Genomic DNA, 23,498 nt, shown 5'->3' with positions numbered 1-23,498 from the left:
CCCTCGGCTGTGCTGGCGTGACCGGAACACTAGGCCCCGTGCTGTCGTCTTCCTCCATGTCCTCATGGACCGTGTGCAGGGACCTCAGGTCCTCGTCATCCGTGGATGAAACTTCCATGGCCTGGGGCTGGACTGGGACTTCTTCACGCCCCTCCCCTTTTTGCACCCTGATGGGTCAGAGCTGAGCTCACAGACGGCATCTTCTCGAGCGTGCCAGCAGGCTTTGCCACAGTCACAGTGGAGGCTTCACGCCACGGAGGCAGGGACACCTTGGGCGCAGTGAGGGCTACCCTTCACGGGGTCAGCCCCTTTGGACTTCGAGCGAGCAGCTGCCACCTGGGCCTTCTTGGGCTGGTCGGCCGCCTTCTCTTCCGTCTTTGGCTTCTCCCACAGTTTAGCCGGATTGGGCGACTTCCTTTTGAGGAGGAGCTTGATCGCTGGGTGGCGATGGAGGCGGATTGTGATGTTGATTGCGCCCTGCCCATCGTGGGACCCGCTTGTGAGGTGACCCTGATGGAACCAGACTTGCGGTGCTTGGCCGTTTCTTGGGCCCCCACGGATAGCGGGCCCTCAAAGGAAGGAAGGATTCCTTCCTTCCTTCCTCCCTTCCTCCCTTCCTTCCTCCCTTCCTTCCTCTCTCCCTCCCTCCCTCCCTCCCGGCAGGAGGTGCAGAGTAGGCCTGATGACCTTCTGGAAACTCTGAAGACACTTCGACGATCTTTGCCCTTGAGTGGCGCTGAAATTCACTGACAAACGGATCCCTGTTGTCGGCAGATGGAAAGAAGAGCACACAGGCTCCTGACAAAAATAGGAACTTTTTCCGAAGAAACAAAAAACTGGAGATGTAGCTCACGGAGCAAAACTTGAGAACTCCCAACACTGAAACGTGCAGTAAAAATATGAAGATGGCTACTAGAGGAGGGGCTTAGGGAGAGGGCTGTCATTGGCTGGGGGCAGTATGACAGAGTACAGCGATTGGTGTAGAGGAGAAATACAGTTTGTAAGTTAAAGTGAAACCTTTTCTTTTTACCAAGGATTCCCAGCCCGACGACTGGGAATATTCATGAGCATGTGAATCCATGCCAGACCCCATGCTGGAGAAACTGAAGAGACAAGCGAACAGGCTTAAGCGGTCAAAGTGGAAGGCTGCCAAGCCCAGGCCAAATCCACATTGGCCCGGCCGAGGACAGTTCCACATTAGCCCAACCCACAGGTGAACGCTTCCGCAAGCCCAGCTCCCTTTTGGTGATGAGGCCTTCCTTTCCACTTTGAATTAGTTTGTTTCTAGTGCACCCACTGTGCATTTGGTCAGTAACCATTGGCTGATGTGTGTAACTAGTCCAACTAATGTGTGTGCAGCTCATTTATACTCACTAGCCGCAGAAGCTAGGGGGTAAGGCCTAGCTTTGGTGCAGCTCATGGTACTGTTCCCTTGTTGTCACTGGGCTTCTGTGATGAATTCACCTGCCTGATCCCACTTGTGGAAGGCAGGATAGCCAACAGTGACAGATGCTGCCATCCACTGTGTGATGGTGAGCCCGAGAGTGGTGTGGAGGGGTTACCCTAGCTACCTCCACCTTGACACAGCTGGGAGGCAGGTGCTCATCTCATGGGACCAACCTGTTGAGCACGGAGAAGGTGGAGAGGAATTAGAACAGGAAGGAGAAGAGGCAGGGAATAGAGGATGTACCCTAGGTACGAGCATGACACCAGGCTTCTGCGACAAGGGTGAAGCATCGAGGCGGTGGAGAGGAATTAGAACAGGAAGAAGAAGAGGTAGGGAATAGAGGATCTTCCCTAGGTACGAGCATGGGGTTAAGGCTTCTGGGAGAAGGGTGATGCATCGAGGAGGTGGAGAGGAGTGAGAACAGGAAGGAGAAGAGGGCAGGAATAGAAGATGTTCCCTAGGTGCGAGCATGCAGTAAGGCTTCTGGGACAAGGGTGAAGCATTATAGGAGGTGGAGAGGAATTAGAACAGGAGGGAGAAGAGGGTGGGAATAGAGGATGTTCCCTAGGTTCGAGCATGGGGTTAAGGCTTTAGGGAGAAGAGTGAAACTGTGGGGGATCCTCAAGCTGGTTCCCCAAGAGAGACACTCTCTCCAGCTACCAATCTTGCGCCACTCTCACTGCAACTTTTCAGCCATGCCTCTCCTTTTTGCCATGAAAGAGGCTGTGCCAACAACCATAGGCCATCCGCCAGTTATGTGGGCTATTGTAACAGAGAGAAGAAAATTTGATAAAGTGGGAACAGCAAGAAAGCAGGAAAACCAAGAAAAGAGTGTAAAGAACACTTTAACCCAAGATTGAGGGACTTGCGTCTTTGAGACATACCACCAAGAAGGAGCCAAGACCCGGGCTTTTAAGGAACCCAAAAAAGTGTAATGCTGATTGCCATTTGCAGGACCAGTCAGCTGGTTAGGTTATTTGGGCGGAAACTGGCTCCCTTTTGGGGGAAGAATCCTAGCCTGCAATTTTGCTATCATTTGCAACCCTTTCCTTAGGTTGTCCCAAAAGCATAACTGTCCCCCAGTAAACAGTAAAAGACAAGTTAGTGCGGCTTTTGGTTATCTAACTCGGCGATGGATCCCGGTTCCCTCAGACATTCCCCAGTGGGTCGATGCAGTCCTTTTCATTACCTGGACCTTCAGACATTTGATCGGAATTTGCAGTGGTCACAGGTCCAAATGGAATCTTGAGAACCACGCCTCCTTCCCAGGACAGATTGGGATTCATGCAGGAAGCTTGGGATATTATCGTCATTGGATACAGAACTATTCCATAGGTTTAGCGACGAGTAGAGAAAGACAAAGACCCGTTTCACGCATGGCTGATCTATGCAGAGAAACGCAGTAAGGACAGTGAAACCAATGTATGTATTCAGGTTCTGATATTTTACAGACCCTTCAGGAAGGCTAGACAGCACAACATTCAGATTCCTGGAAGGGAATACCCAGGACTGCTGCACCTGCACATTTGGTAGGATGTGTTAAGAAGGGGTCTGGTCTCAGTTTTTCCCCTTTGAGCCTCGTATTCCTACTCCTTGCTCGCCCCCACATCTTGCAAACTAGACTGCAGTCGGTTTAGGGCCTCTGCTACCTACAGGCCTGGGTCATGACGTGGCCCCTTGGTTGTTTGGTCAGCCCTTGTTTCGGGGCTCATAGTCCCACATGTCAGTTCCATAGAATTTTTTTCACTTCTGTTGGCCCCTCCTGCTCGGACAGTCTGCCTTAGATGTGCCACGAGGTCCTCACGGTGGAGGACAAATCCAAGGATCCCCATTCTGTGGTCCATTTCTGAAGGCCGCTCTGGGGAGGAGGGGAAGGTGGTGTCCTTCCGCTTCAATTTCACTTTTGGGGTGGCCATACATTTTACGCTATTTGGAGCCTTTATAGTGGGGTGCACTCCGAGCCCCTGACTCCCCTTTCAAGGGTCTGCTGCTTTTTCCAGGACAGGACTACAAATCTACATGTGCCAGCGATCCCTGATGCAGCTTTCTGTTTTGGGGTCCATTCCTTCATATCATGGCTCGCAACATGAGGCGGGAATATACGGCTAAGATGTGGATGATGTGCGTAATGCCTGCAGGACTAACGTGCCCTCCCCCTTCTTCTCGACCAGGGAGACTGTTTCGGGGGAGATGATGGGCTCTATGGGCTGAAACAACGATTCCCTCCTGGCAGGCAGGGAAACTTGTCTTGGGGACCGTACCCTGCGAACCCGCATCCGCGGCCTTCGTTAGGGATGCCACCACGCCTTCAGTGGAAGGCTTTGCCGGGTGAACTTGGGCCTGCACGACCTTGGCCTCCTCAAACTGATCCTTCCGGGGCTTCTCCAGAAGCTTACCCGAGTGGTCAGACTTCCTCTTCTTCGCCGAACCGGAGCGTTGGCTCGTGGTCGAAGGTGCCAGAGATGCTGTGCCCGCCCTGGCCGCCAGGGAGCCTGTCGCAATGGCACTCCCGGTGCCCCCGGACTCACAGTGCTTGGCTTTATGTTGGGCCCTGTCGCTGGGGCACCCTCAAAGGTCTTAGAAGACCGCTCAGATGTTGTCTTGTGGTTGGGGGAGGCATGCTGCCCGGACTCACCCGTACCAGCGGCCTTAGCCTGAAGCCACTCAGTGAGACGCCTGCACCGATCCTTCATGGTGTGTGGGACCATCTCCTGGCAAAATGCAGTCATCCTCCATGTGCGTTTTGTCGGAATGCAAGCAGTAGAAGCACACCGAATGCCCATCGTCCAAGTAGATGTTCCGCAGGCCGCATCCTGGACAAATCCTGAACAGAGGTGTCGAGTCTTCCTTCCCCTCTGCCATCTCCACGCAGGGTAGGCCTTGAAGAAGCTTCTGGAATCCTCCAAGAAGAAACTCGATGAAAAATCACCCTTGAGGGGCGCTGAAGAATCAGAAAACGGGTCCCTGTTAATCGGAAGATGGATCGAAATAGCTTGAGGCTCGATTGACCGGAACTCTTAGAAAAATCGCAAAACGTAGTAAAAGCACATAGCACGAGGAGTCCCAACACTTGAACGTGCGGTAAAAATCTGAAGATGGCTGTCCGAGGAGGCACTTATGTAGAGGGCACTCATTGGTTGGAGGCAGTATGACCCAGAGACCAGTGATTGGTTGTTAAGAGAAGGACAGTTCAGAAGTGAAACAAACTGATTTTTTCTTTACCAAAGATTCCCAGCCTGACAACAGGGAATATTCATGAGCAGGTGAATCCATGCCAGACCCCATGCTGGAGAATGGGAAGTTAGTCCATAAAGAAGTGGCTGGCCCATAACAGTCAGCACTATGTTTTTGCAAGGGAGAAGGGGGCTGGCGAGAAGACACATCTGAGGGTCGTCATGCACAGGCGGGTTTGTAGAGAGAAACTGTGCTGAAGGAAGTGCGATGTATGTGATGAACAGCATCACGGGCCATGCACAAAGATCTAAAGAGAAAGCGCCTGGAGGCTGATGCCAGAGGAGCTGTGCCAAGGATCCCTCATCAGGAACAATCAAGAGAACACAAGATGCAGAGTTTCCAATCCTCTGGTGCCTTATTACACGCTAGCGGGGTATATCTCGATACGCTGCATCACAGTCAAATAATTACTACTAGAGGTACACGTTTATCAGGGTGAACTGTTGCAAGAGGTAACAATAAGGCTTTCGTTTGTGTGATCTGGGCACGGCATGTCTGTGCTGTGGTGCTAGCCCGAGCGTTCATGGGGTGTTGGCCATCCGTGGTTATGTCCAGGTTGCAGACCTGCACGACTGCGAAAAGGCGTTGAACCAAAGAAGTGGGACAGCTGCTACGGCTCCACAGATTTGGGAGCTCTCCGCATTTCAAGACCTAGTCCCTAGTTGAATTAAATGTAAGCTTATCTGCATCCATCAAATGACACGCCAAGGTCATACAGTCCAAAATGCCTGTTGGTGAGGTTTGCCGTCGAGTCGTTGCAAAATGAGAGCATCGTCAAGATATTTAAAAAATGTTGGAGCAAAGGAGCAGAGAAGTGCAGCCAACGGTTGAGGTTAAGAATTCAAATTCAAAAGCGTCAGTGCATTCAATGAAATCTAACAGGGGGACGGGTATTGCCAGTTTATGATCAGAAGGAAATGTCTCATTCAATCCGAACACCAAAGCTACGTAGTGAGTATGTTCAGCGGTGTTGAATGCTGATGAAAAATCTAGAAATATTGGGGTGTTGAAACTGTGGTATGGTATTGTTTATTTACATAGCGCCTATTCACAGGCGAGTGCGTCAAAGCACTCAAGGAAGGTGGGAGCATGGGGAAAAAAACAGTTGCTCAGACCCTTGACATTCTGAGACGATAATAGTCTGTACAGGCAGAGTAAGTGCGTAAAAAGTACATTTATTGGAGGACAGCAAATAGGCCTGCCAGCGATTCTGCAGCTTTAGACAGTGCAATTAAGGGGTGAAAACGAGGGAGAATTCTTCGGTGTGGTGCGTACAGATCGAGCAAGTGCACGGAGGGTCACAGGGAGGGGGAGGATCAAGTGCACCCGGTCGGTTGAGACTGAGGTAAGTGCAGAGTTAGCCACTCTCCTGGGTTAATTTCTCAAGTGCATTGAGTGGGGTAGGGTGTAGGGCACTGAGGCAAGTGCGAAGGGAGGACTGGCGGGGGTACCAGGGACCAGTGAGACTGAGGTACACCCGGCGGCTAGCCAGCATGCTGTACGGAGGAGGAGGGAGAGAAGGGGGAAAAAGCAGAGAACTAAGTTAGCAGGGTAGAGGGAGAGAGAAGGAAGAGGAGAAGAGGAAAGTCTTGAGGCGTTTCCGGAATTTGAGATCTGGCACAAGACTTAGGGTGGCAAGGAGGCTATTCCAGAGCAAGGCACCTGCCGGGGATAAGGATCTCACTCCAAATCTCTGCTTGGAAAACCAGCTCCCTCGCAGAAGGTTGGAGGTAGATGAGCAGAGGGCTTGTGAGGGACAGTATTTAGGTAGGCGGCATTGAAGGTAGGTGGGTCACAGGCCCCAGAAAGCCTTGGGAACAATGCAAAGAGTCTTGAATTTGATCCTTGCCGCCACAGGGAGCCAGTGAAGAGATTTCAGTGGCGGAGAGATGCGGCCCTTGGGCTTGAGGCTAAGGCCAAGTCTTGCGGGTCTGTTCTGGATGAGTTGCAGAGGGCACAGGGCAGAAGGGAGGGTGAGGAAGCCGTGGTTGCAATAGTTCAGCCTGGAGAAAGCCAGGCCTCTGGAGACAGTGAGCCGCTGGGGGAAGGTGAGAAAAGGAAGAGTACCCCCTGAGGAGATGCAGCTGGTAGTTGGACTTTTTAGAGATGTCTGAAATGTGAGAGGAGAAGGAGAGAGTGGAGTCAGAGATGACCCCAAGGTTTCTTGCTTCGCAGGTGGGTGTGGGTGCAGGGCCAGGGGAGGACCGCCAGAGCGCAAGTGGGAAAGCGAGAGCAGGGATCCGAACGCAAACAACCTCAGTCTTAGTGGCGTTGAGGCAGAGGTCGTTTGCAGCACACCAAGACTGAATAGCGGACAGACAGTCCTATATAAGCAAGGAGGAGAAGGTGGCTGAGAGTAGCCTGAAAGATACTCGAGTGTCAGCCGAGTAGCACTGAAAGTTAGAGGTGAATGTGGTGATAACACGTGCCAAAGTTGCCATATAGACGTTGAGGAAGCAGGGGGATAGGTTAGATCCCTGGGGAATGCCACAGGTTGAGAGAGCGTAGTCGAGAGAAAGGCTCAGAGTTCCACCTGGGATGGGCGGTAGGAGAGGAAGGAGGTTAACCACGCAAGAGCCTGACCTGAGATTCCCAGGGTGTGGCAAAGACGTGAAATCAGGATGTTGTGCTTAACCGTGTCGCAGGCAGAGGAGAGGTCAAGGAGAACGAGGCAGAGCGGGTGTTAGTGTCAATATTTGAGAGCAGGTCTTCACGGGTGTTCAGGAGAGCGGTTTCCATGCCTCTGGATGCTCTGAAGCCAGACTGATGGTTGTGGAAGGAACTTCGGTGTGGAGGGTTGGTTGAGAGATGGCCAGTTTCTCCAGAAATGTGCCCAAGAAAGGAGTGGTGGAGCTAGAGCACTAGTTTGCCGGAAAGGAGTGGTCGGCAAAGGGTTTTTTTGAGTAGAGGGTGCACAAGGGAGTGCTTCAGGGCAGCTGGGAAAGCTCGAAAGGTAAAGGAGAGATTGCAGAGATCAGCCAAGGCTGGGGCGAGGGAGTCTATATTGTCTTTGATGGTTTCGGAGCGGCACGGGTCCACCTGTTTGGATGAAGTCTTCATAGATCGGACTGGTCTGTTGACCTCATCCGGTGTGAGTCACCACCATCTTGATGTCATCCCCCATGAACACCACCACCAGTTCTATTCCCATCCCTGGGGTTTAACCCCCTTCAAGAATACGACCAATGCTCAATTGCCTATTCAGTATTATCGATTTACATTTTTTTGTATAAATGCTCATGTACCAATGTGTTTTATTTCAAAAGCTTTTAGCACAAGCATTTTCTCGGGTACGAATATCACTATATTGGCATCGTTTTTCCTGTGGTTCTCTTGGTTACGATATGAAACCGTGGTGACATTTTGGGAATATGTGACGGTTCGTTTACCCGTTTCCTCAACAAGAGACAGCTCAGGCAGGCGGGATGCACATTTTAGCTTTATAGTAGGGCCATGTGTACGATACAAGAGAGTTGCATGCAGACGGGTGGAATTACACACTTCCTGCATTTGTTTGCAGAAATGTCACGGATGAAGGATGTACCTCTCTGCAATGCATAGTTCTGGCCTGTGTGCTGGTGTCTAGAGTTCAGGGGCTTCCAACACTATCAAGCTCTAGGAATATATATATATATATTGAATCTGTTGCTGGAAATGAATTGCACGTCCCACACCGCTTCGTGGAGTTTCTGGCCAGACGTGTCTAGAATGATGGTGTAGTTTTCACATCTCTCCGGGTGCAGGAGGGCAGGGGTGGACTGGGAACTAAAAGAGGCCCTGGAAATAATTACTGGGGACCAAAAGAGGCCCTGGAAATAATGTTCAAAGTGGCCCCATATGATACAATTTCAGCAAGCCCAATGATTTTCCTATGAGACAATTTGTAACTAGCCCACAAGAGGCCTAGGGTGCAGAGGCCCACAGGGAAATCTCCAGAGTTCCCTATAGGCCAGTCCACCCCTGCAGGAGGGTTTCGGGTGTGAGCCAAACATCTACAGTACGTCTTGTTTCATTTGTATTTAAACGAGTGTTGGCCACTCTATAGTGAGAAGACTTCCTGCACAGTTGCTCATAACGACAGGACCTCACAAAGCTTTCCAGAAAGCGGGAGGTCAATATTTTGCTCCAAACTTTTCTGAGGATTCTTTTATTGGCACCAGATTTATAAGATGCTCAAAGTGCTCTTCCTCTGGGAAACCCAACTTACCACAACAAAAGGGGCCCCTGCCCCACGGAATCTACAATACACACACATTTTCAGATAAATACACGCGTGTTGGCGAGAAAGCCGACCAGGCCGATGTCATTCACCTTCACTGTGAATTGCAGTGCCTTGAAACCTTGATGTACCGATGCGTAAACACACTTGTGTATTGGTATGATCTTTGCAGAACTAGATTTTAAAATCAAAATGGTGGAAGTTCCCTCCCACTGGACGATTGATTCAATTTTTCCTTTCAGTATACCTTTTAGTGTATACGAATATTTAACTATGTACTTCAACCAATGTAGTGGCTACACCCACAGCCTGAGATTGACGCAGGATTTTGTGCATTACAAATGGCGTCTATGTCTAAGTTTATGGTGGTAGTGGAGTCGATCACTCACAGGAAGTATATAGGGTTAGCGGTAGAATGGCTTTCAGCGGTACACTTCTCGATTGGGTGTGTAATTGCACTAGACTCCTGTGTGACGGCTCGATTGGTTTCACATTTTCCTCTGTCTATGCAATAATCGCTACATTGCGGGAGTTGGGACACTGCGTACTAGTGACCCATCCGGTCTGTAGCCACAAAGGCCTGTAGTTGCTTACTCCGCTCCACAGACCGAATGAAGATACCCTGTATGTACATTTCAAAGCCCAGGAAATGTGACAAGTAGAAACTCTAACACACCATTAACATGTGTGTGTTTCGTAGCCGTCTAGGTTGGATTGCGGTGTTAGTCAATTTTCAGCAAGGTGGACATGTGTGATGCAAGGGGCTGAGATAGCAGTGGCGGCAGGGAAGTTTGCCTGTGCAGCCATTAGGATAGCTATTTACAGTGACCCTCATGCCAAGCGACGTTGGACCTGCTCATTGGGCTGTTATGACATTTGAAGATCAAGACACTTGGTGTTACATGGTCCCTGTGTGTGTGAATCATGGTGCATATTAAAATCCTGCTATACATTCCAGTCCTCTGACTGTGCCATTCAAGTGGTGTGTTGCAGTATTCGATCGCATATTAGGTGCAAAGCTTCTCCATGTGAAATGCTTAGTCATGGTCTGTGCAAAGCTTCTCCATGTGAAATGCTTAGTTATGATATGTGCAAAGCGTCTCCTTGTGAAATGCTTAATCATGGTCTGTGCACAGTTTCTCCATGTGAAATGCTTAGTCATGATATGTGCAAAGCTTCTCCATGTGAAATGCTTAGTCATGGTCTGTGCAAAGCTTCTCCATGAGAAATGCTTAATCGTGGTCTATGCAAAGATTCTCCATGTGAAATGCTTAGTCATGATATGTGCAAAGCTTCTCCATGTGAAATGCTTAATCATGGTCTGTGCAAAGCTTCTCCATGTGAAATGCTTAGTCATGATATGTGCAAAGCTTCTCCATGTGAAATGCTTAATCATGGTCTGTGCAAAGCTTCTCCATGTGAAATGCTTACTCATGATATGTGCAAAGCTTCTCCATGTGAAATGCTTAGTCATGGTCTGTGCAAAGCTTCTCCATGAGAAATGCTTAATCGTGGTCTGTGCAAAGCTTCTCCATGTGAAATGCTTAGTCATGATATGTGCAAAGCTTCTCCATGTGAAATGCTTAGTCATGGTCTGTGCAAAGCTTCTCCAAGTGAAATGCTTCGTCATGATATGTGCAAGCTACACATTTGAAATGTAATAGAAGACTGAAAATGCCTGAAAAGGCATTTGGCAGAGTAAAACTTCTCGTTAAGAGTCATCGCTTCGACGGCTTTAATTGTGGATTTTTTCCTGTAGGTCCTTCGACCTCCACTGCAAGCACCCTATTTGTGATCATTTGAACTGCAGTGTTAGGCGCATACTTGTAGACCTGCGTGATTCCCCGCCCGACCCCACCTCTGGACCCCTTCCTAGTGAGGTTATCCTTAACGACCATTGAAAAGGACTGCTTTGATTGCAGTGAAGCATCTTTATATGTTGGTATTGTTGCTTGCGCAGTGCGGTTGCTGAGGCAATCGTAATGCATTGAGATGTCGCGCAATTCACCTCTCAACGGGGACTTTCAGGGGCATATTCAATCTTACAGCGAATATGTGCCCGCGGCTTAGTCTGCAGTAACCAGCTTGCATTTATAGAGCGCTGTCACCAAAGCACTGGTTACAAAAGAAAGTGGCAGATTTCATCAGACTAGTAAATGACAAACCAGTAGACCACAAGAATGAAACAATGAAATGACAGAGGTCAAAGCAGCGGGGAGATCAAGAGTCAGGAGTTGAGAAACAAGGTTTTAAGATGCAAACTGAAAGGATGACGAGTCGTGGAAGAGCTTATTTGAATAGGGAGAGAGTTCCAATGTTTTGGGGCAAGGAGAGAAAAGGACCGGAAAAGAGATTCCGTGCGGAGTGGCCTTTGGACAGGAAGGAGAAAGCGGGATTGCAGAGAATGAGGGTGAGTGCAGAAAGAGATTAAGGTTAAAAATGGGGTGTACAAGGCCATGGGGGCTCTTGTAGACAAAGCTGGGAAAGCGAAAGAGTAGCCAGCATTCAAAAGTAAGGGGCGACGAGGCAAGAAAGGGGGAACAGAGGGAGGACAGAGACAACAATCTTACTAGGCCAAGTGACATTGAGTTTGTGCAAGTGCAGGGGAAAAGGAGGGGGAAAAGTACCAGGGGAAAGGGGAGGGGGCAGTGCTGTACATGGGATCAAAAATATAACAAGAAGTGTGGCCAGCAGGTGGCAGGTGCAAGGGTAAGTGCAGACAGCAGGTGTGCAAAAGTGCAGGTAGGGGGTCTGTAGAGTTACAGATACAGACCCAAGTGTCGGGTTGCCGGGAGGCAGTGCGAGGAAGGGGTGAGGGGGCAACTGGGCCCGAAATCAGAGGGTAGCCAGGTGACCAGTGCACTATCAGACAGGAAATCAGCAGGGGAAAGGAAGAGAGAAGGCAGAATCAAAGAGGAAGGTCTTGAGGTGCTTCCGGAACTGGAGATGAGTCTCAAGTTTCAGAGCGGGTACCAAGAGAGGGGGCAATGGGTGAGCAGGAAGAAAGGCCGTAGAGGGTAAAAATGGATGAGTTAAAAATAGAACAAAAGGGGGCAAGATAAGAGGCAGGAAGGCCAAGAAGAAGAGCAGAGCAATAGTCAAGATGGGAGAAGACGAGGGTCGGTATTAATTTAGAAGCATGAATATGTTAAGAACAACTGCGCTTTACCGATGTTGTAGAGATGAAACCTGCAAGAGCGAGGAATGTTGGTTATATGCGGAATAAATGAGAGAAGAAGTAACACCCAGGTTTCGAGCAGAGGAGGACAAGGGAAGAGGAGCAGGAGGGAATGAGATTGAAGGAGGCGGCAGAGAAGGACAAGGCGAGAGGAGCAGGAGGGAATGAGATTGAAGGAGGCGGCAGAGGAGGACAAGGCGAGAGGAGCAGGAGGGAATACGATTGAAGGAGGCGGCAGAGGAGGACAAGGCGAGAGGAGCAGGAGGGAATACGATTGAAGGAGGCAGCAGAGGAGGACAAGGGAAGAGGAGCAGGAGGGAATGAGATTGAAGGAGGCGGCAGATGAGGACAAGGGAAGAGGAGCAGGAGGCAATGAGATTGAAGGAGGCGGCAGAGGAGGACAAGGGAAGAGGAGCAGGAGGGAATACGATTGAAGGAGGTGGCAGAGGAGGACAAGGCAAGAGGAGCAGGAGGCAACTAGATTGAAGGAGGCGGCATAGGAGGACAAGGGAAGAGGAGCAGGAGGGAATGAGATTGAAGGAGGCGGCAGATGAGGACAAGGGAAGAGGAGCAGGAGGCAATGAGATTGAAGGAGGCGGCAGAGGAGGACAAGGGAAGAGGAGCAGGAGGCAATGAGATTGAAGGAGGCGGCAGAGGAGGACAAGGGAAGAGGAGCAGGAGGGAATGAGATTGAAGGAGGCGGCAGAGAAGGACAAGGCGAGAGGAGCAGGAGGGAATGAGATTGAAGGAGGCGGCAGAGGAGGACAAGGCGAGAGGAGCAGGAGGGAATACGATTGAAGGAGGCGGCAGAGGAGGACAAGGCGAGAGGAGCAGGAGGGAATACGATTGAAGGAGGCGGCAGAGGAGGACAAGGCGAGAGGAGCAGGAGGGAATACGATTGAGAAGGCGGCAGAGGAGGACAAGGCAAGAGGAGCAGGAGGGAATACGATTGAAGGAGGCGGCAGAGGAGGACAAGGCAAGAGGAGCAGGAGGGAATACGATTGAAGGAGGCGACAGAGGAGGACAAGGCAAGAGGAGCAGGAGGGAATCCGATTGAAGAAGGAGGCAGGGAGAGGGAATGGACCTGGACAGGAAAAGCAGGATTACAGTTTTAGACGTATTTAGATGAGGAAAGTGAGTGCATCCAGACCTGGACTCCAGTTAGACGGCAGGAAACGGTTTCTTGCATAATATTGGAAAAAGTAGAGCACGATTGGGGAGTTATCAGCATTGGAGTGTGAGGACAGGCCGAAATAGTAAATTAAAACAGAGGGGGGTGGGGGAGGGGGGAATGGGACAGTGTAGACGGCGAAAAGGAGGGGACCTATTACGGAGCTTTGAGGGACCCCGGATTGTAAAGGTAAAACTGGGGAGTGATGTCGAGCCCACAAGACAGTAAAAGAGCGATTATCTAGATAGGAGTGGAACCACTAACACCGAGCCCCAAAGAATAGAGAAGAGCGGGGTGATCAACGGTGTGGGAAGTGTCCGAAAGATCAAGGAGCGTAAGCAAGGAAGATCATTCAGAATGTGGAGAAGAGAGTTAGAAGCTCAGAGGGGAGACGTTTCTGGGGAGTTGAAAGGACGAAAGCCAGATTGGACGAGGGAAGTAGAGAGTTGGCCTCAAGATAGGAAGAGATTTGGAAATAGGCGACTCGTTCAAAGGGTTTTAGTGAGATATGGTAGGAGGGAGATGGGGTGAGAGTTTGCAGGTGAAGATGGGTCGAGTGAGGGTTTTTGGAGAATGGACGAATCTTAGGGCTAGAAGAGCCATCTGTCGGGACGGGGGAGGCATTGAACCAGTTCTCTAGAAGTCATCTTTTTGGACACCAAGCAGGAGTTAGGCTTTTGGGGTCCTTTTCCAGAGGTTCCTCTGCTGGGTGGAGGGTATGGATCCTGAGCAATGGTGAAACAAAGTTTCATGCTCTTTGCTACCTTGCATGGTTTCTCCCCCACCCACTGAAGCTTATTTCTGCATGGCTGAATGCCTCAGATTGTGTGAACGCAGCCTCTTACAGCGCCCATGCCCTTTTAGGTTTTGAACGCAGGGACTGCAGCCTGCAAGCATGCTTGGTCCTGAATGCATCATACCAGCCTAATGCAGGACTCTGGCCCTTGGCAACAACCCCAAAGGCAAAGGATTAACGTACTACACCACTCTGGACCTTGGCGCAAGCATTATTTTTGAAGACCAAAGCCTTTGCCCGGAAGATTTCTTTGTTGCCTGTACGCAGCGATCCCATGACTACTGTATAAGTTAGGTTCTCAGGAAGCTAATGTTCAGTGAACATGTGACTTCTTTGTATAGTTTCTCATGACCGATGTGGCTGCTTTTCCCAACATGTGTCGTTAATCCTCAGGGCAGGGGCCTGCAACCTTTGTCCAGATGTTTTGGACTACAAATCCCATCATCCCTAACCAGCATAGTCAATAGCCAGATATCATCGCAATTGTAGTCTGAAACATCTGGTGAGCCAAAGGTTGCAGACCCCTGACTTGAGGGATGGAATATATGTCCTGCTGTGCATATAGTCTGTGTAGCCCTGTGGACAATGACGTACGTGTTGAGATCATGTTTTAAATGACATGTATGGAAGTGTTCATCAATGCCCACTCAACAGACTGTGAGCACATTATTTTGAAATGTTGGTTGATTGTGTGCGGCAGGTGGTCTAGGCCTTCCTTTTATATGAAGGGCAAACGGGCTACAGAAAAGATCCTGGACCAGTTTGAGAAGTTGCCAAAACGTGGGCACCTGTAAATGGGGCAGAAATGACCCGTTTTGTGCATCCATTTCCCATGAACGCAGAGTGGCGTTTTGAGAGCTGCCGCTGAAAGCTTTTGACAGAGCTCAAGCTTGCCAAGAGCTATTGACTGTAGTGGACCTTGCTCCAAGTTGTGTGGGGGCACTAAACTCTACGAACGTGGGCGATTCGCGATGGCACCGGAAGGCAGTTTAAGTGGCGACACCCCACTATTCAGGAAGCACCAAATAACATAGTTGAGGCTGACTGTACCAAACATGGGTGCATGTAGGGTAGACACTGGTTTGCCGAAAGAGCCACATTGCGTCATTGGTGCCTGCTTGTTTGGTTAGTGACAAAGTTGGCATCTGTTTTGGGTGTCGAAAGGCAATATTTGAGAACATCAGACATCCATGTGGTATAAAATAACTGAATGACAATGCCGCTCAGAATACCACATATGCTGCTCTTTGCAGGGCACCTAAGCTGAAAATGGAAATGTGTCCAGCCGCCAGACTGTGCAGTAAAAGGCGACTAGCGCACAGTACCCAGCTAGGGTGACGGGCAGATTTAGATTTGCAAAGCGCACTTCGACTATCCGTAGCAGTCCATTTTCTAGAAACCTTCTTAAACAAATCAAGTTAGCCTTTTGCACAGACCCAACCTGCGTGTGAGTTGAACACCTGATGTGTAGTTAAAGTGCACGTTGGCTGCAGAATGCATTACACGAGCAATGCAGTTTACGGGGCCCGCTGCCCCCTCGCTGCACATCAGGCGTGGAAAAGGTTATATTACCCGGCAACGGAGGTTTGAACTCAAATGGGCCTTTTTAAATGGTTTTAAAATAAAGCTGCAATGATGGCAAGTTTATAACTGCATTGTAGTCAAGAGGACACCCTCCCGATGGGTCTTCGTGCCGCCGGTAAGATGCTTAGACGCCATTTTGGCACAAAATGACAATTTGGTGCACGCCATAAACCTCCTTTAAAAATCAATTGAGGTTGGAGTGACTTTTGTGCTGTATGGATTTCATCGGCACAAACCCACATTACTTTTAACACACAGGGTATATGCTGCACCCCTACCGATGTTAGACACCGCCACCGTACCTCCCTTCTTGGGGGACGGGAACGGGGGTGCTTTGCTCCCTCCTCCCCGTATCGGTTTTCTCTGCCGTACGAGTGTCACTTAATGAGAAGTTTCACCGTGGGTGTGAAATCTGGAGGCCACCGGGGTGGTTCTGGAGGCCACCGGAGTGGTTCTGGAGGCCACCGGGGTGGTTTTAGTTCAGGCATGTACAAAGTATAAGCTGTGTCTCGGGTTACAGCCTGTTCCCAAAACTAAAAATGTAAGGGGCCTCCTAAGTCTTATAGTGCAGTAAAAATGCAGCAGTAATACCGTTACCGCACCGCTCAACTACGAGTTTGGGGGAAGGTGAAGGAAAAACATCCTGCAAGACTCTGGAGGTAAATCCGCCACCTTACCGCACAAAACTGGCCAACTCGGCAGCATTACCACCGGCAGCATTACTGCCAGCGGTAATACCACCAAAATCCCCTATGGACTCCAATTAACGGGCACTAACACAGGCCATCATCACTTGTAATCCAGCGGTAATACCACTGCATCAAGTGGTGGTAACAGTAATACAGTTTGGTGGTATCTCGGCAGATTTATCCCCCAGATACCACCCAGTTTATAATGAGGCCCAGAATATGTTGCTCACAAAAAGAGGGATGAGGTCCCTTTACCAGGCTCACTGCTGCACCACAGCCTTAAGTGGAGGCATTCGCCATCTGTAGAGGAAAGGAAACCTGTAGAAGCCAGCTGGCTTTTTCTTCATTCTCCAGATACCTTTACTGCTCCCCTTATCATACAACCAGACTTGATGGAGGGAAACAATAAAATATGTCTCCCCTTTCACAAGGGTGCATCATGGGAGCTCCAGCACAATCTCGCATCATCTTAAAGTTTGGGAAAAAAATCTGTATTTTTGGCACAGAACCACTAGATGGCAGCATACGCAAAGAATGTGAATCTTAAGCAGTTTCAGAAAGAGCACCTACCCATTACAATATAGTATATCAAATGTAACTGTGTTTGAGGAACCCTTTATTGGAATTGCTTATGTATTACCCTGTGTTCTTACCTGCCCCACTCCCTTTGTTAGGGATTCACTTGGATTAAACGGCCACCGCTACCAAAAGGTGAGCCAAAGAATGACAGATACCCTGTACTATATGCAGGGGCAGCCTTGGGTGCAGCAGCCCTGGGCGAATTGGCACCCCCTCAAACCCTCTGTGCACCCCTGTTCAACAGGGGGGGGCAAGCCAGGATGTGCCATTTTGTTTTTTAACCTCCTCGCTCGGGCGAGGTGGTAATGAAACGAGTAGGGTGAATCAGCACCCTATTGTTATTATATGTGCTCCGCCGCTGCAGTCACATTTAATAACAATGGGGCGCCTGCCACACCTTCTGCCACACCGCCAGCTCGGGGAAGCCCTTGAAAGGCTCCTCCAAGTTGGCGTGTGGCTAATGGCGCCCTTTTGTCATTAAAAGCACCCGCAGCGGAGGGGTGCATTTAATAACAATATGGTGCTGACAACAGCACTGTATTGTTAATAAATGCGCCCGCCGCCGCAGGCGCATATAATAGCAAAAGCCTGCCTGCAGCACCTTCTACCACTACGCCAGCTCGGGGTAGCCCTTGAAAGACTCTCCTGAGCTGGCGTGGCAAGGCTAATGGCGCCTTTGGGGGTGTAGTGCCCCGGGCGGTCGCCTGGCTCGCCCCTCTCCCGCCCCCTTCCCCCCCAGGCCAGGTCTGCCTACATGCTTACATTAAGAGCCTACTCAAATCCCCGTGTCTAGGATCTGGGAGAAACTTCTCACACCAAGACGTTGGGGCGCTGATCTTTCAGGGATCCCCGACGATGTTGAGGCAGAAGTCTTTTGGGGTTTCCTCACAGGATTTTGGGGGTGCAAGCCTTTAGAGGTTCACTCACCAGGATACTCTTGTACAGGTTTCCATTTTCCAGGGCCATCTGCACTCGGATGATGCGACACTCTGAATTCTCATCATTCGACTGCGTACTGGACGCGGAGGGCGAGAGGAAGGCGGAACCGCAGGAAGCGGACCGCCGGTGGCTCTTCACGAAGGCCGATGCAGGTAGGCTCAGTGTGGCTGGCAGCGGAGTGGGGAGCACTGGGCCAGGGGGAGCCACCCCAACTGTATCCAGAGACGACACAGAGGTCGACTTCATGTGCTAAAACCCAAGAGAGAAGAGCACATGTATGACTACTGCGGCCCGAACATACACAACCACAGCTGCCAAATTTCCCAGTTCCCTGTGGCATCTTAGAGCCAGTCCGGTGTTTTTTGCATGCTGGGACATGTAGGTCCACCCTGGCAATGGTAAAAAACGAAACTACACGTTCCAGCATGCAACTGGAAACAAAAAGCACGACTGGCTTGGGGTGTCACGCATGGAACTGGGAAACTTGACAGGGAGGCCCAAGCCCTCTGCTGGGCAGAGGCGAGAAGTGCATAAGAGACAGAAATACTGTATGTGGGGCTGGAGTCCTGCTCACCCGCCTGCAACAGCGCCTCACATGGACATCTGAGGAGGGCACCACTTCTTACCTTGGTCAGGCGGGTCAGGGTCAAGGTGTCGGGTCGCAGCTGATGCTCAACCTGCATCGAATATTCAAAAGGACAATCCGAGTGCCCCTTGGGAGTGCTTGGCCGTTCCCAGGAGCAGGTTCCAGGGCCAAAAGGAGTTGCGACCGAGCTAAGGAGACTGAGGGGAAAAGAAAAGAGGGAGAAAAGAGAATGGGAAAAAGTTAAAGACTAAAGTGCCAACCCAGCACCAAAGAGTAGCTCTGAGCGCACATGGTAGTTGTACCCATTATGGGAAGTAACCCTGAGGTCAGAGGGCACATGGTGGTAGAACCCATTCTGGGAAGTAACCCTCAGCTCTGAGCGCACATGGCAGTAGAAACCATTCTGAGAAGTAACCCCCAGCTCTAAACACACATGGTAGTAGAACCCATTCTGGGAAGTAACCCTGAGGTCAGAGGGCACATGGTAGTTGAAGCCATTCTGGGAGGTAGCCCTGAGCTCTGAACACACACATGGCAGTGGAACACATTCTGGTAAGTAACCCTCAGCTTTGAGCGCACATGGTAGTAAAACCCATTCTGGGAAGTAACTGTAAGGGTAGCCCAACTTATAGAGGTATCCCCAAATATAAGGGTACCCCCAATTACGCTCATACCAAAGTAAAGTACACCCTCTTGGGAAGTAAGGGCAAGAGTCTATCTTGCAAGGATAACAAGTTTAATCTTTACAGAAAGGACGATGGGGCAAAGAACTCTGCTCCATGAATGGCCTCTTCTGTTCCTCAACCGTTCCTTTCTCATTCAAACTGGTGCCAGGCAGGAGCTTTTATACTCATAACTTGCTGTAGTGGCATCTCTGGATATGGGCATGGATTTATCCCAACTCGTCCTGCTTCCATACAGGGGTGCTCCAGTCTTCCTTACTTCATGGTCGGTGATTTCTGTTTAGGACATGCTACTTTACCTACTGCTAGTCTATGCAAAAATACACTGTAGCTTCATTTTGCTACCTATGAATATTTAATGTACAAAAATATTTTCTTGTCATTCTCTCCATATCTCACTCATTCTACTCATATTTGTATCTTAACCTGTAATTTCTTTTAAACCTGGTTTTCATAATTCTGTATGTTGTACATGAGTATGTCAGAATCTCCTTTTAGCATGCGTGTGCTTTTGACAGACAGCTGCCGAGTTCCTTCATGCTGCTCTGCCAGAGCTAGCCTCAGTGACGCAACACTGCATGAGCCCTACGATCCATTTTTAGCGCAGGCCACATTCCTTTTGGCAGAGAGCCTGCTTCTATTGTGCTTTGATATTTTAGAACTAAATAGGATTTCATATTTACAAATGTATTCAGCCAATAGTTATTTGCACCTTATATTTAAATAACTGCCTTCTTTTAGTGTCTGCCCATGTCTGTGTGTGTGATTATATTTGCATGAAAAAGCTTTATCAGTGCCTCTCCTCCCCCATGGTCTCTTGTAGTGCCTAGAAGCAGTCAAAATAATTCTTGCCTAATTCTAAAACGCTTGGGGGTGAAGGAAGGCAATAGCTCCTTCCCAACATAACCCTCAGCTCCGGGTGCACATGGCAGCAGAACTCATTCTGGGAAGTAACCCTCGGCTCTGAACGCACAATACTTGGAGAAGATTTGAAAAAGATAGTGGAATCGGTGCTTTGCGCTAACTTGATTAATTTTCCAATGAAAGGTTACACTTTGTATTAATTTTGTATTTGTTTATTAGGTGGGCATTAATTCAGAATGTGTCTTAGCGAGTTTTGAAATTTCTCAACACGCGTTTCCCCACTAGACACTCAGTGGTTCATCAGGAGAGTAGATTATTATTGAATATTGATTCAGATAATGTTAAGGTTCATGGGAGTTGCTTTCTCTCTTAACTGGATTTGTGCTGACTGAAAAATGATGCCAGTACAGGGGGTTCAGTTTTCTGGTCACCCATGGCAGTAGAACCCATTCTGGGAAGTAACCCGGAGGTCTGATCGCACATGGCAGTAGAACCCATTCTGGGAAGTAACCCGGAGGTCTGATCACGCATGGCAGTAGAACCCATTCTGGGAAGTAACCCGGAGGTCTGATCGCGCATGGCAGTAGAACCCATTCTGGGAAGTAACCCGGAGGTCTGATCGCACATGGCAGTAGAACCCATTCTGGGAAGTAACCCTAAATTCACTGTGGCAAAGTCCCCTGTCTCACCGAAGTAGTGCATGGTGGTTCCACCAAAGGCTCAGAGTGTCATGCAGAAAGTGCTCTGGACATCCCCACCAGTCAACATGCGGATCAGTGGACAGTTACACTGGCCCTTAGCCAAGGCTGTCGGGGTGCTCCACAATGCATCAGTTCACTAGAGCAATTCAGTACTGATGCCACTAGCTGTGCCCAGAATTCAGGGCAAGCCCTGCAAGGTGATAACAACAAGGCACCCTTTGCCCAATGGAGCGAGCCTGCAGCCCTTTGTATAGTGACTTCCACCTTCAGTGAAGGGAAAAGTGCCTGTACCTTTAAGAGTGACTCCTTCCCTTGACTAGACACTGCAAGTGCGTGCTGTGACACTGTTAAGGCGTCCTCCAGAGCACCAGGGAAGTCACTTCACAACATAAAAGGGATACTGAAGGAACCAGATTCCCCTGGACTGAATGGGAACTTTATGAAAGACCAAACAGAGCGGGGAAAGCACAGTCCGGTGGCAGAAACATCACTGCAGACAATACATTTTCGCATTCCCCCAGAGTTTAAAATCATCCACAAAACTGAAAAGAAAGAAAAGCTTACCCCATGGGTATGGAACCTTTGCCTCTTCTGATGTTTTGGACTACAACTACCATCAGTCAAACCTTGAAGAGTTAATGGTGAGGGATCATGGGAGTCATAGTCCATAGGCCAAAGGTTGCAGATCCATGGCTTACCCATTCTGTTTCCATTGTCAAGTTCACATGCTGGCAAAGCAAAAGCACTTAGCCCAGCACAAGAAAAACACAGGAAGAAAGCAGAGTGTACTGGCCTCCAAGGTGATGGCCAGGCCAGCTGTAGACTTGCTCCCACCCGCTAAGCCCAATGCAGACTAAGGCACACTCAGGAAGGGTAGACGAGATCCCAACCTTCACCCAATTGCCAGCCACAGATGCAGACCATTAGGGACATTTTCTTTAAAGCCCCCTGTGGTCATGATCTTCTGGGATATCTTCCGGACTCTGGTATTGCTAATATCTCCCTCAAGCTCACCAGGCTCGCCAAGAGGTCGTCGGGGCAGAGCAGCCCAGGCCTAACACGGAGGAGGTGGCTCACAGGTGCAGGACACCTTTCCGTTACTACCAAATAAGGAAGGTTCAACACACTATATATCTGTATAACAAACATCTTTCTATTAAGAAAAGGCAAAGAGAAGTGGGCAAGTAAAATAAGAATAAATAGTCCTTCCTGAAAGAGAAATAGCAGTAACAGGCAAGTAAATGCTTTTCGGTTTTGGTAGCAAGACCACCAGCATTGTGAATAGGAGCAGTCTTTACACTGAGGTAACTCTGCCCCACTAAAGTGCCCCCCGAAACCCCCAAAAGGAGGAGCTCCTGGATGGTCTTTGGAGGCAGACCCTCAAGAGTCTGGGGGTAGGAAGAAATGCCCCATGGGTGAAGAAAATGCCCACCGGCTGCAGGGCACTGCTGGTGAGCAAGGGTTCGACTGGGTGGAAAGGAGCACAAAAATACAGAGCCACACTCATCGGGCTTGAGAAGAAGTCTGGCTGTGAGAAAAACAAATCACAAACCAAAGAAAAGACAGCACAAAGTGAAGGGGAGCTACCACATGCTGCGACGTTCTGCCTAACATAGACCCTCATTGGATGGCGCACGGCTAGAACGAGGCCATAGCCAGGAGGCGGAGGCACAGGAGGTGGAGAACGAAGAGGGGAAAGGGCTTTGGATTGATGATAGGTGGAGGAGGAAAGAGACAGGGGCTCTATTGAAGAACCAACGCGAGATTCTGAGTGCTAGGGGGGTAGTATGGGTCAGCTAGAAGAGAAAGGTTCTTGAGAGCCAAGTCAGGCCCTCACCAGGCATCAGGGGGGGGGGCAGTGGGAGATGGGAAGGCCAGTGATTGCTCAGAGAGGAGGGAGGTGGGAGGACCTACCAGGGAAGAAAAGCCCCTAGGGAGTGATGCTTCTCACACACTCCTGGCTGACCCCCTACATCACCTTTCAGGAGACATGGGAAGCATTCGGTGCGTTTTCCTCCTGCTTTTAAAATAGCATTGTGAAAGTATTTAAACTGCACTGTGAAACCTAGGCCTTTTCCCACTATCCAGGACTCTCGAACTTAGGTTTGTTTTCTCATGTTTGTAAAGTTGCATTGTGAAAGTAGTACCGCTCGATGGCTTTGCCTCCTAGCAAAGCACTCATCTAGCGAACCTTTCTACCACTATCCAAGTGCCTGTCGTCTTGGACAATTGCCAACTTGTCTCATCTCCCTCTTTCTCGTCTGCTTGCTCCCTGCCCTGTTTCCTTCCCTAGTGTTCTCCCGCACGCCTTCCCACTCCCTTCCTCTTCCCTCCTCTCCTCTCCTCTCCTCTCCTCACCTACTCTATGGTGCTCTCTGTCTCTCCTATCTTTTGTAACTGCTTCTCTATCGACTAACCTGCACTCCTCACTAAATCTGGTAGGAAGAAGTTTAAAAAGGACATCCTGGTCTCCAACCCAGGCCTCCCTATTGCCGACACCTATACCAGTGCCTCCTCCAGGCAAACTTTCAATGACATCCTCTGTCGTTCCTTCGCCAGACCTATGGACTCTTCATATGCTCTCTGCGCTCTCTCCCTTCTCTTCCTCTCCCATTAATGGTGGCACCGAGTGGGAGGCCATCCTGGCCTCCTTCCACTCCTCCAAGGTCATCATTAATGTTTACTTGAATGGTACCGTCTTGGTGCAAGGCCCTCAAGCCAACCTTCTCCTCTTTGATAGACGCTTTCCGCGTCTCATCAATTTCCTTTCTTCTCCTGCTATCCCCCCCTCTCCTCCCTCCATGGCTTCCTTTCCTCCCCCTGCTGAC

The 23,498-nt window shown here is 49.7% G+C and overlaps 1 protein-coding gene across 5 annotated transcripts in view; it reads right to left on the bottom strand.

Annotated features, from left to right (window-relative positions):
* The window catches only part of RGL2 (ral guanine nucleotide dissociation stimulator like 2), a 309,124-nt gene that overhangs the window by 32,272 nt on the left and 253,354 nt on the right, over nt 1–23,498 (bottom strand). For 4 of the 5 annotated variants that reach the window (XM_069635222.1, XM_069635225.1, XM_069635224.1 and 1 more), the window contains 2 exons: nt 18,463–18,619; nt 17,825–18,085 (listed from right to left, as the gene is read on the bottom strand). In XM_069635222.1, coding sequence (XP_069491323.1) covers nt 17,825–18,085; nt 18,463–18,619 — 418 coding nt within the window. The remainder of the gene's footprint in view (nt 1–17,824; nt 18,086–18,462; nt 18,620–23,498) is intronic. The other variant, XM_069635226.1, reaches the window with a different exon arrangement.

The sequence above is a fragment of the Ambystoma mexicanum genome, chromosome 13 (assembly GCF_040938575.1).
Source record: "Ambystoma mexicanum isolate Mex_15411 chromosome 13, UKY_AmexF1_1, whole genome shotgun sequence".
NCBI classification, from domain to species: Eukaryota; Metazoa; Chordata; class Amphibia; order Caudata; family Ambystomatidae; genus Ambystoma; species Ambystoma mexicanum.
Note: the sequence above shows the minus strand (reverse complement) of the source record. Positions and strands in the feature narration are given on the sequence as shown.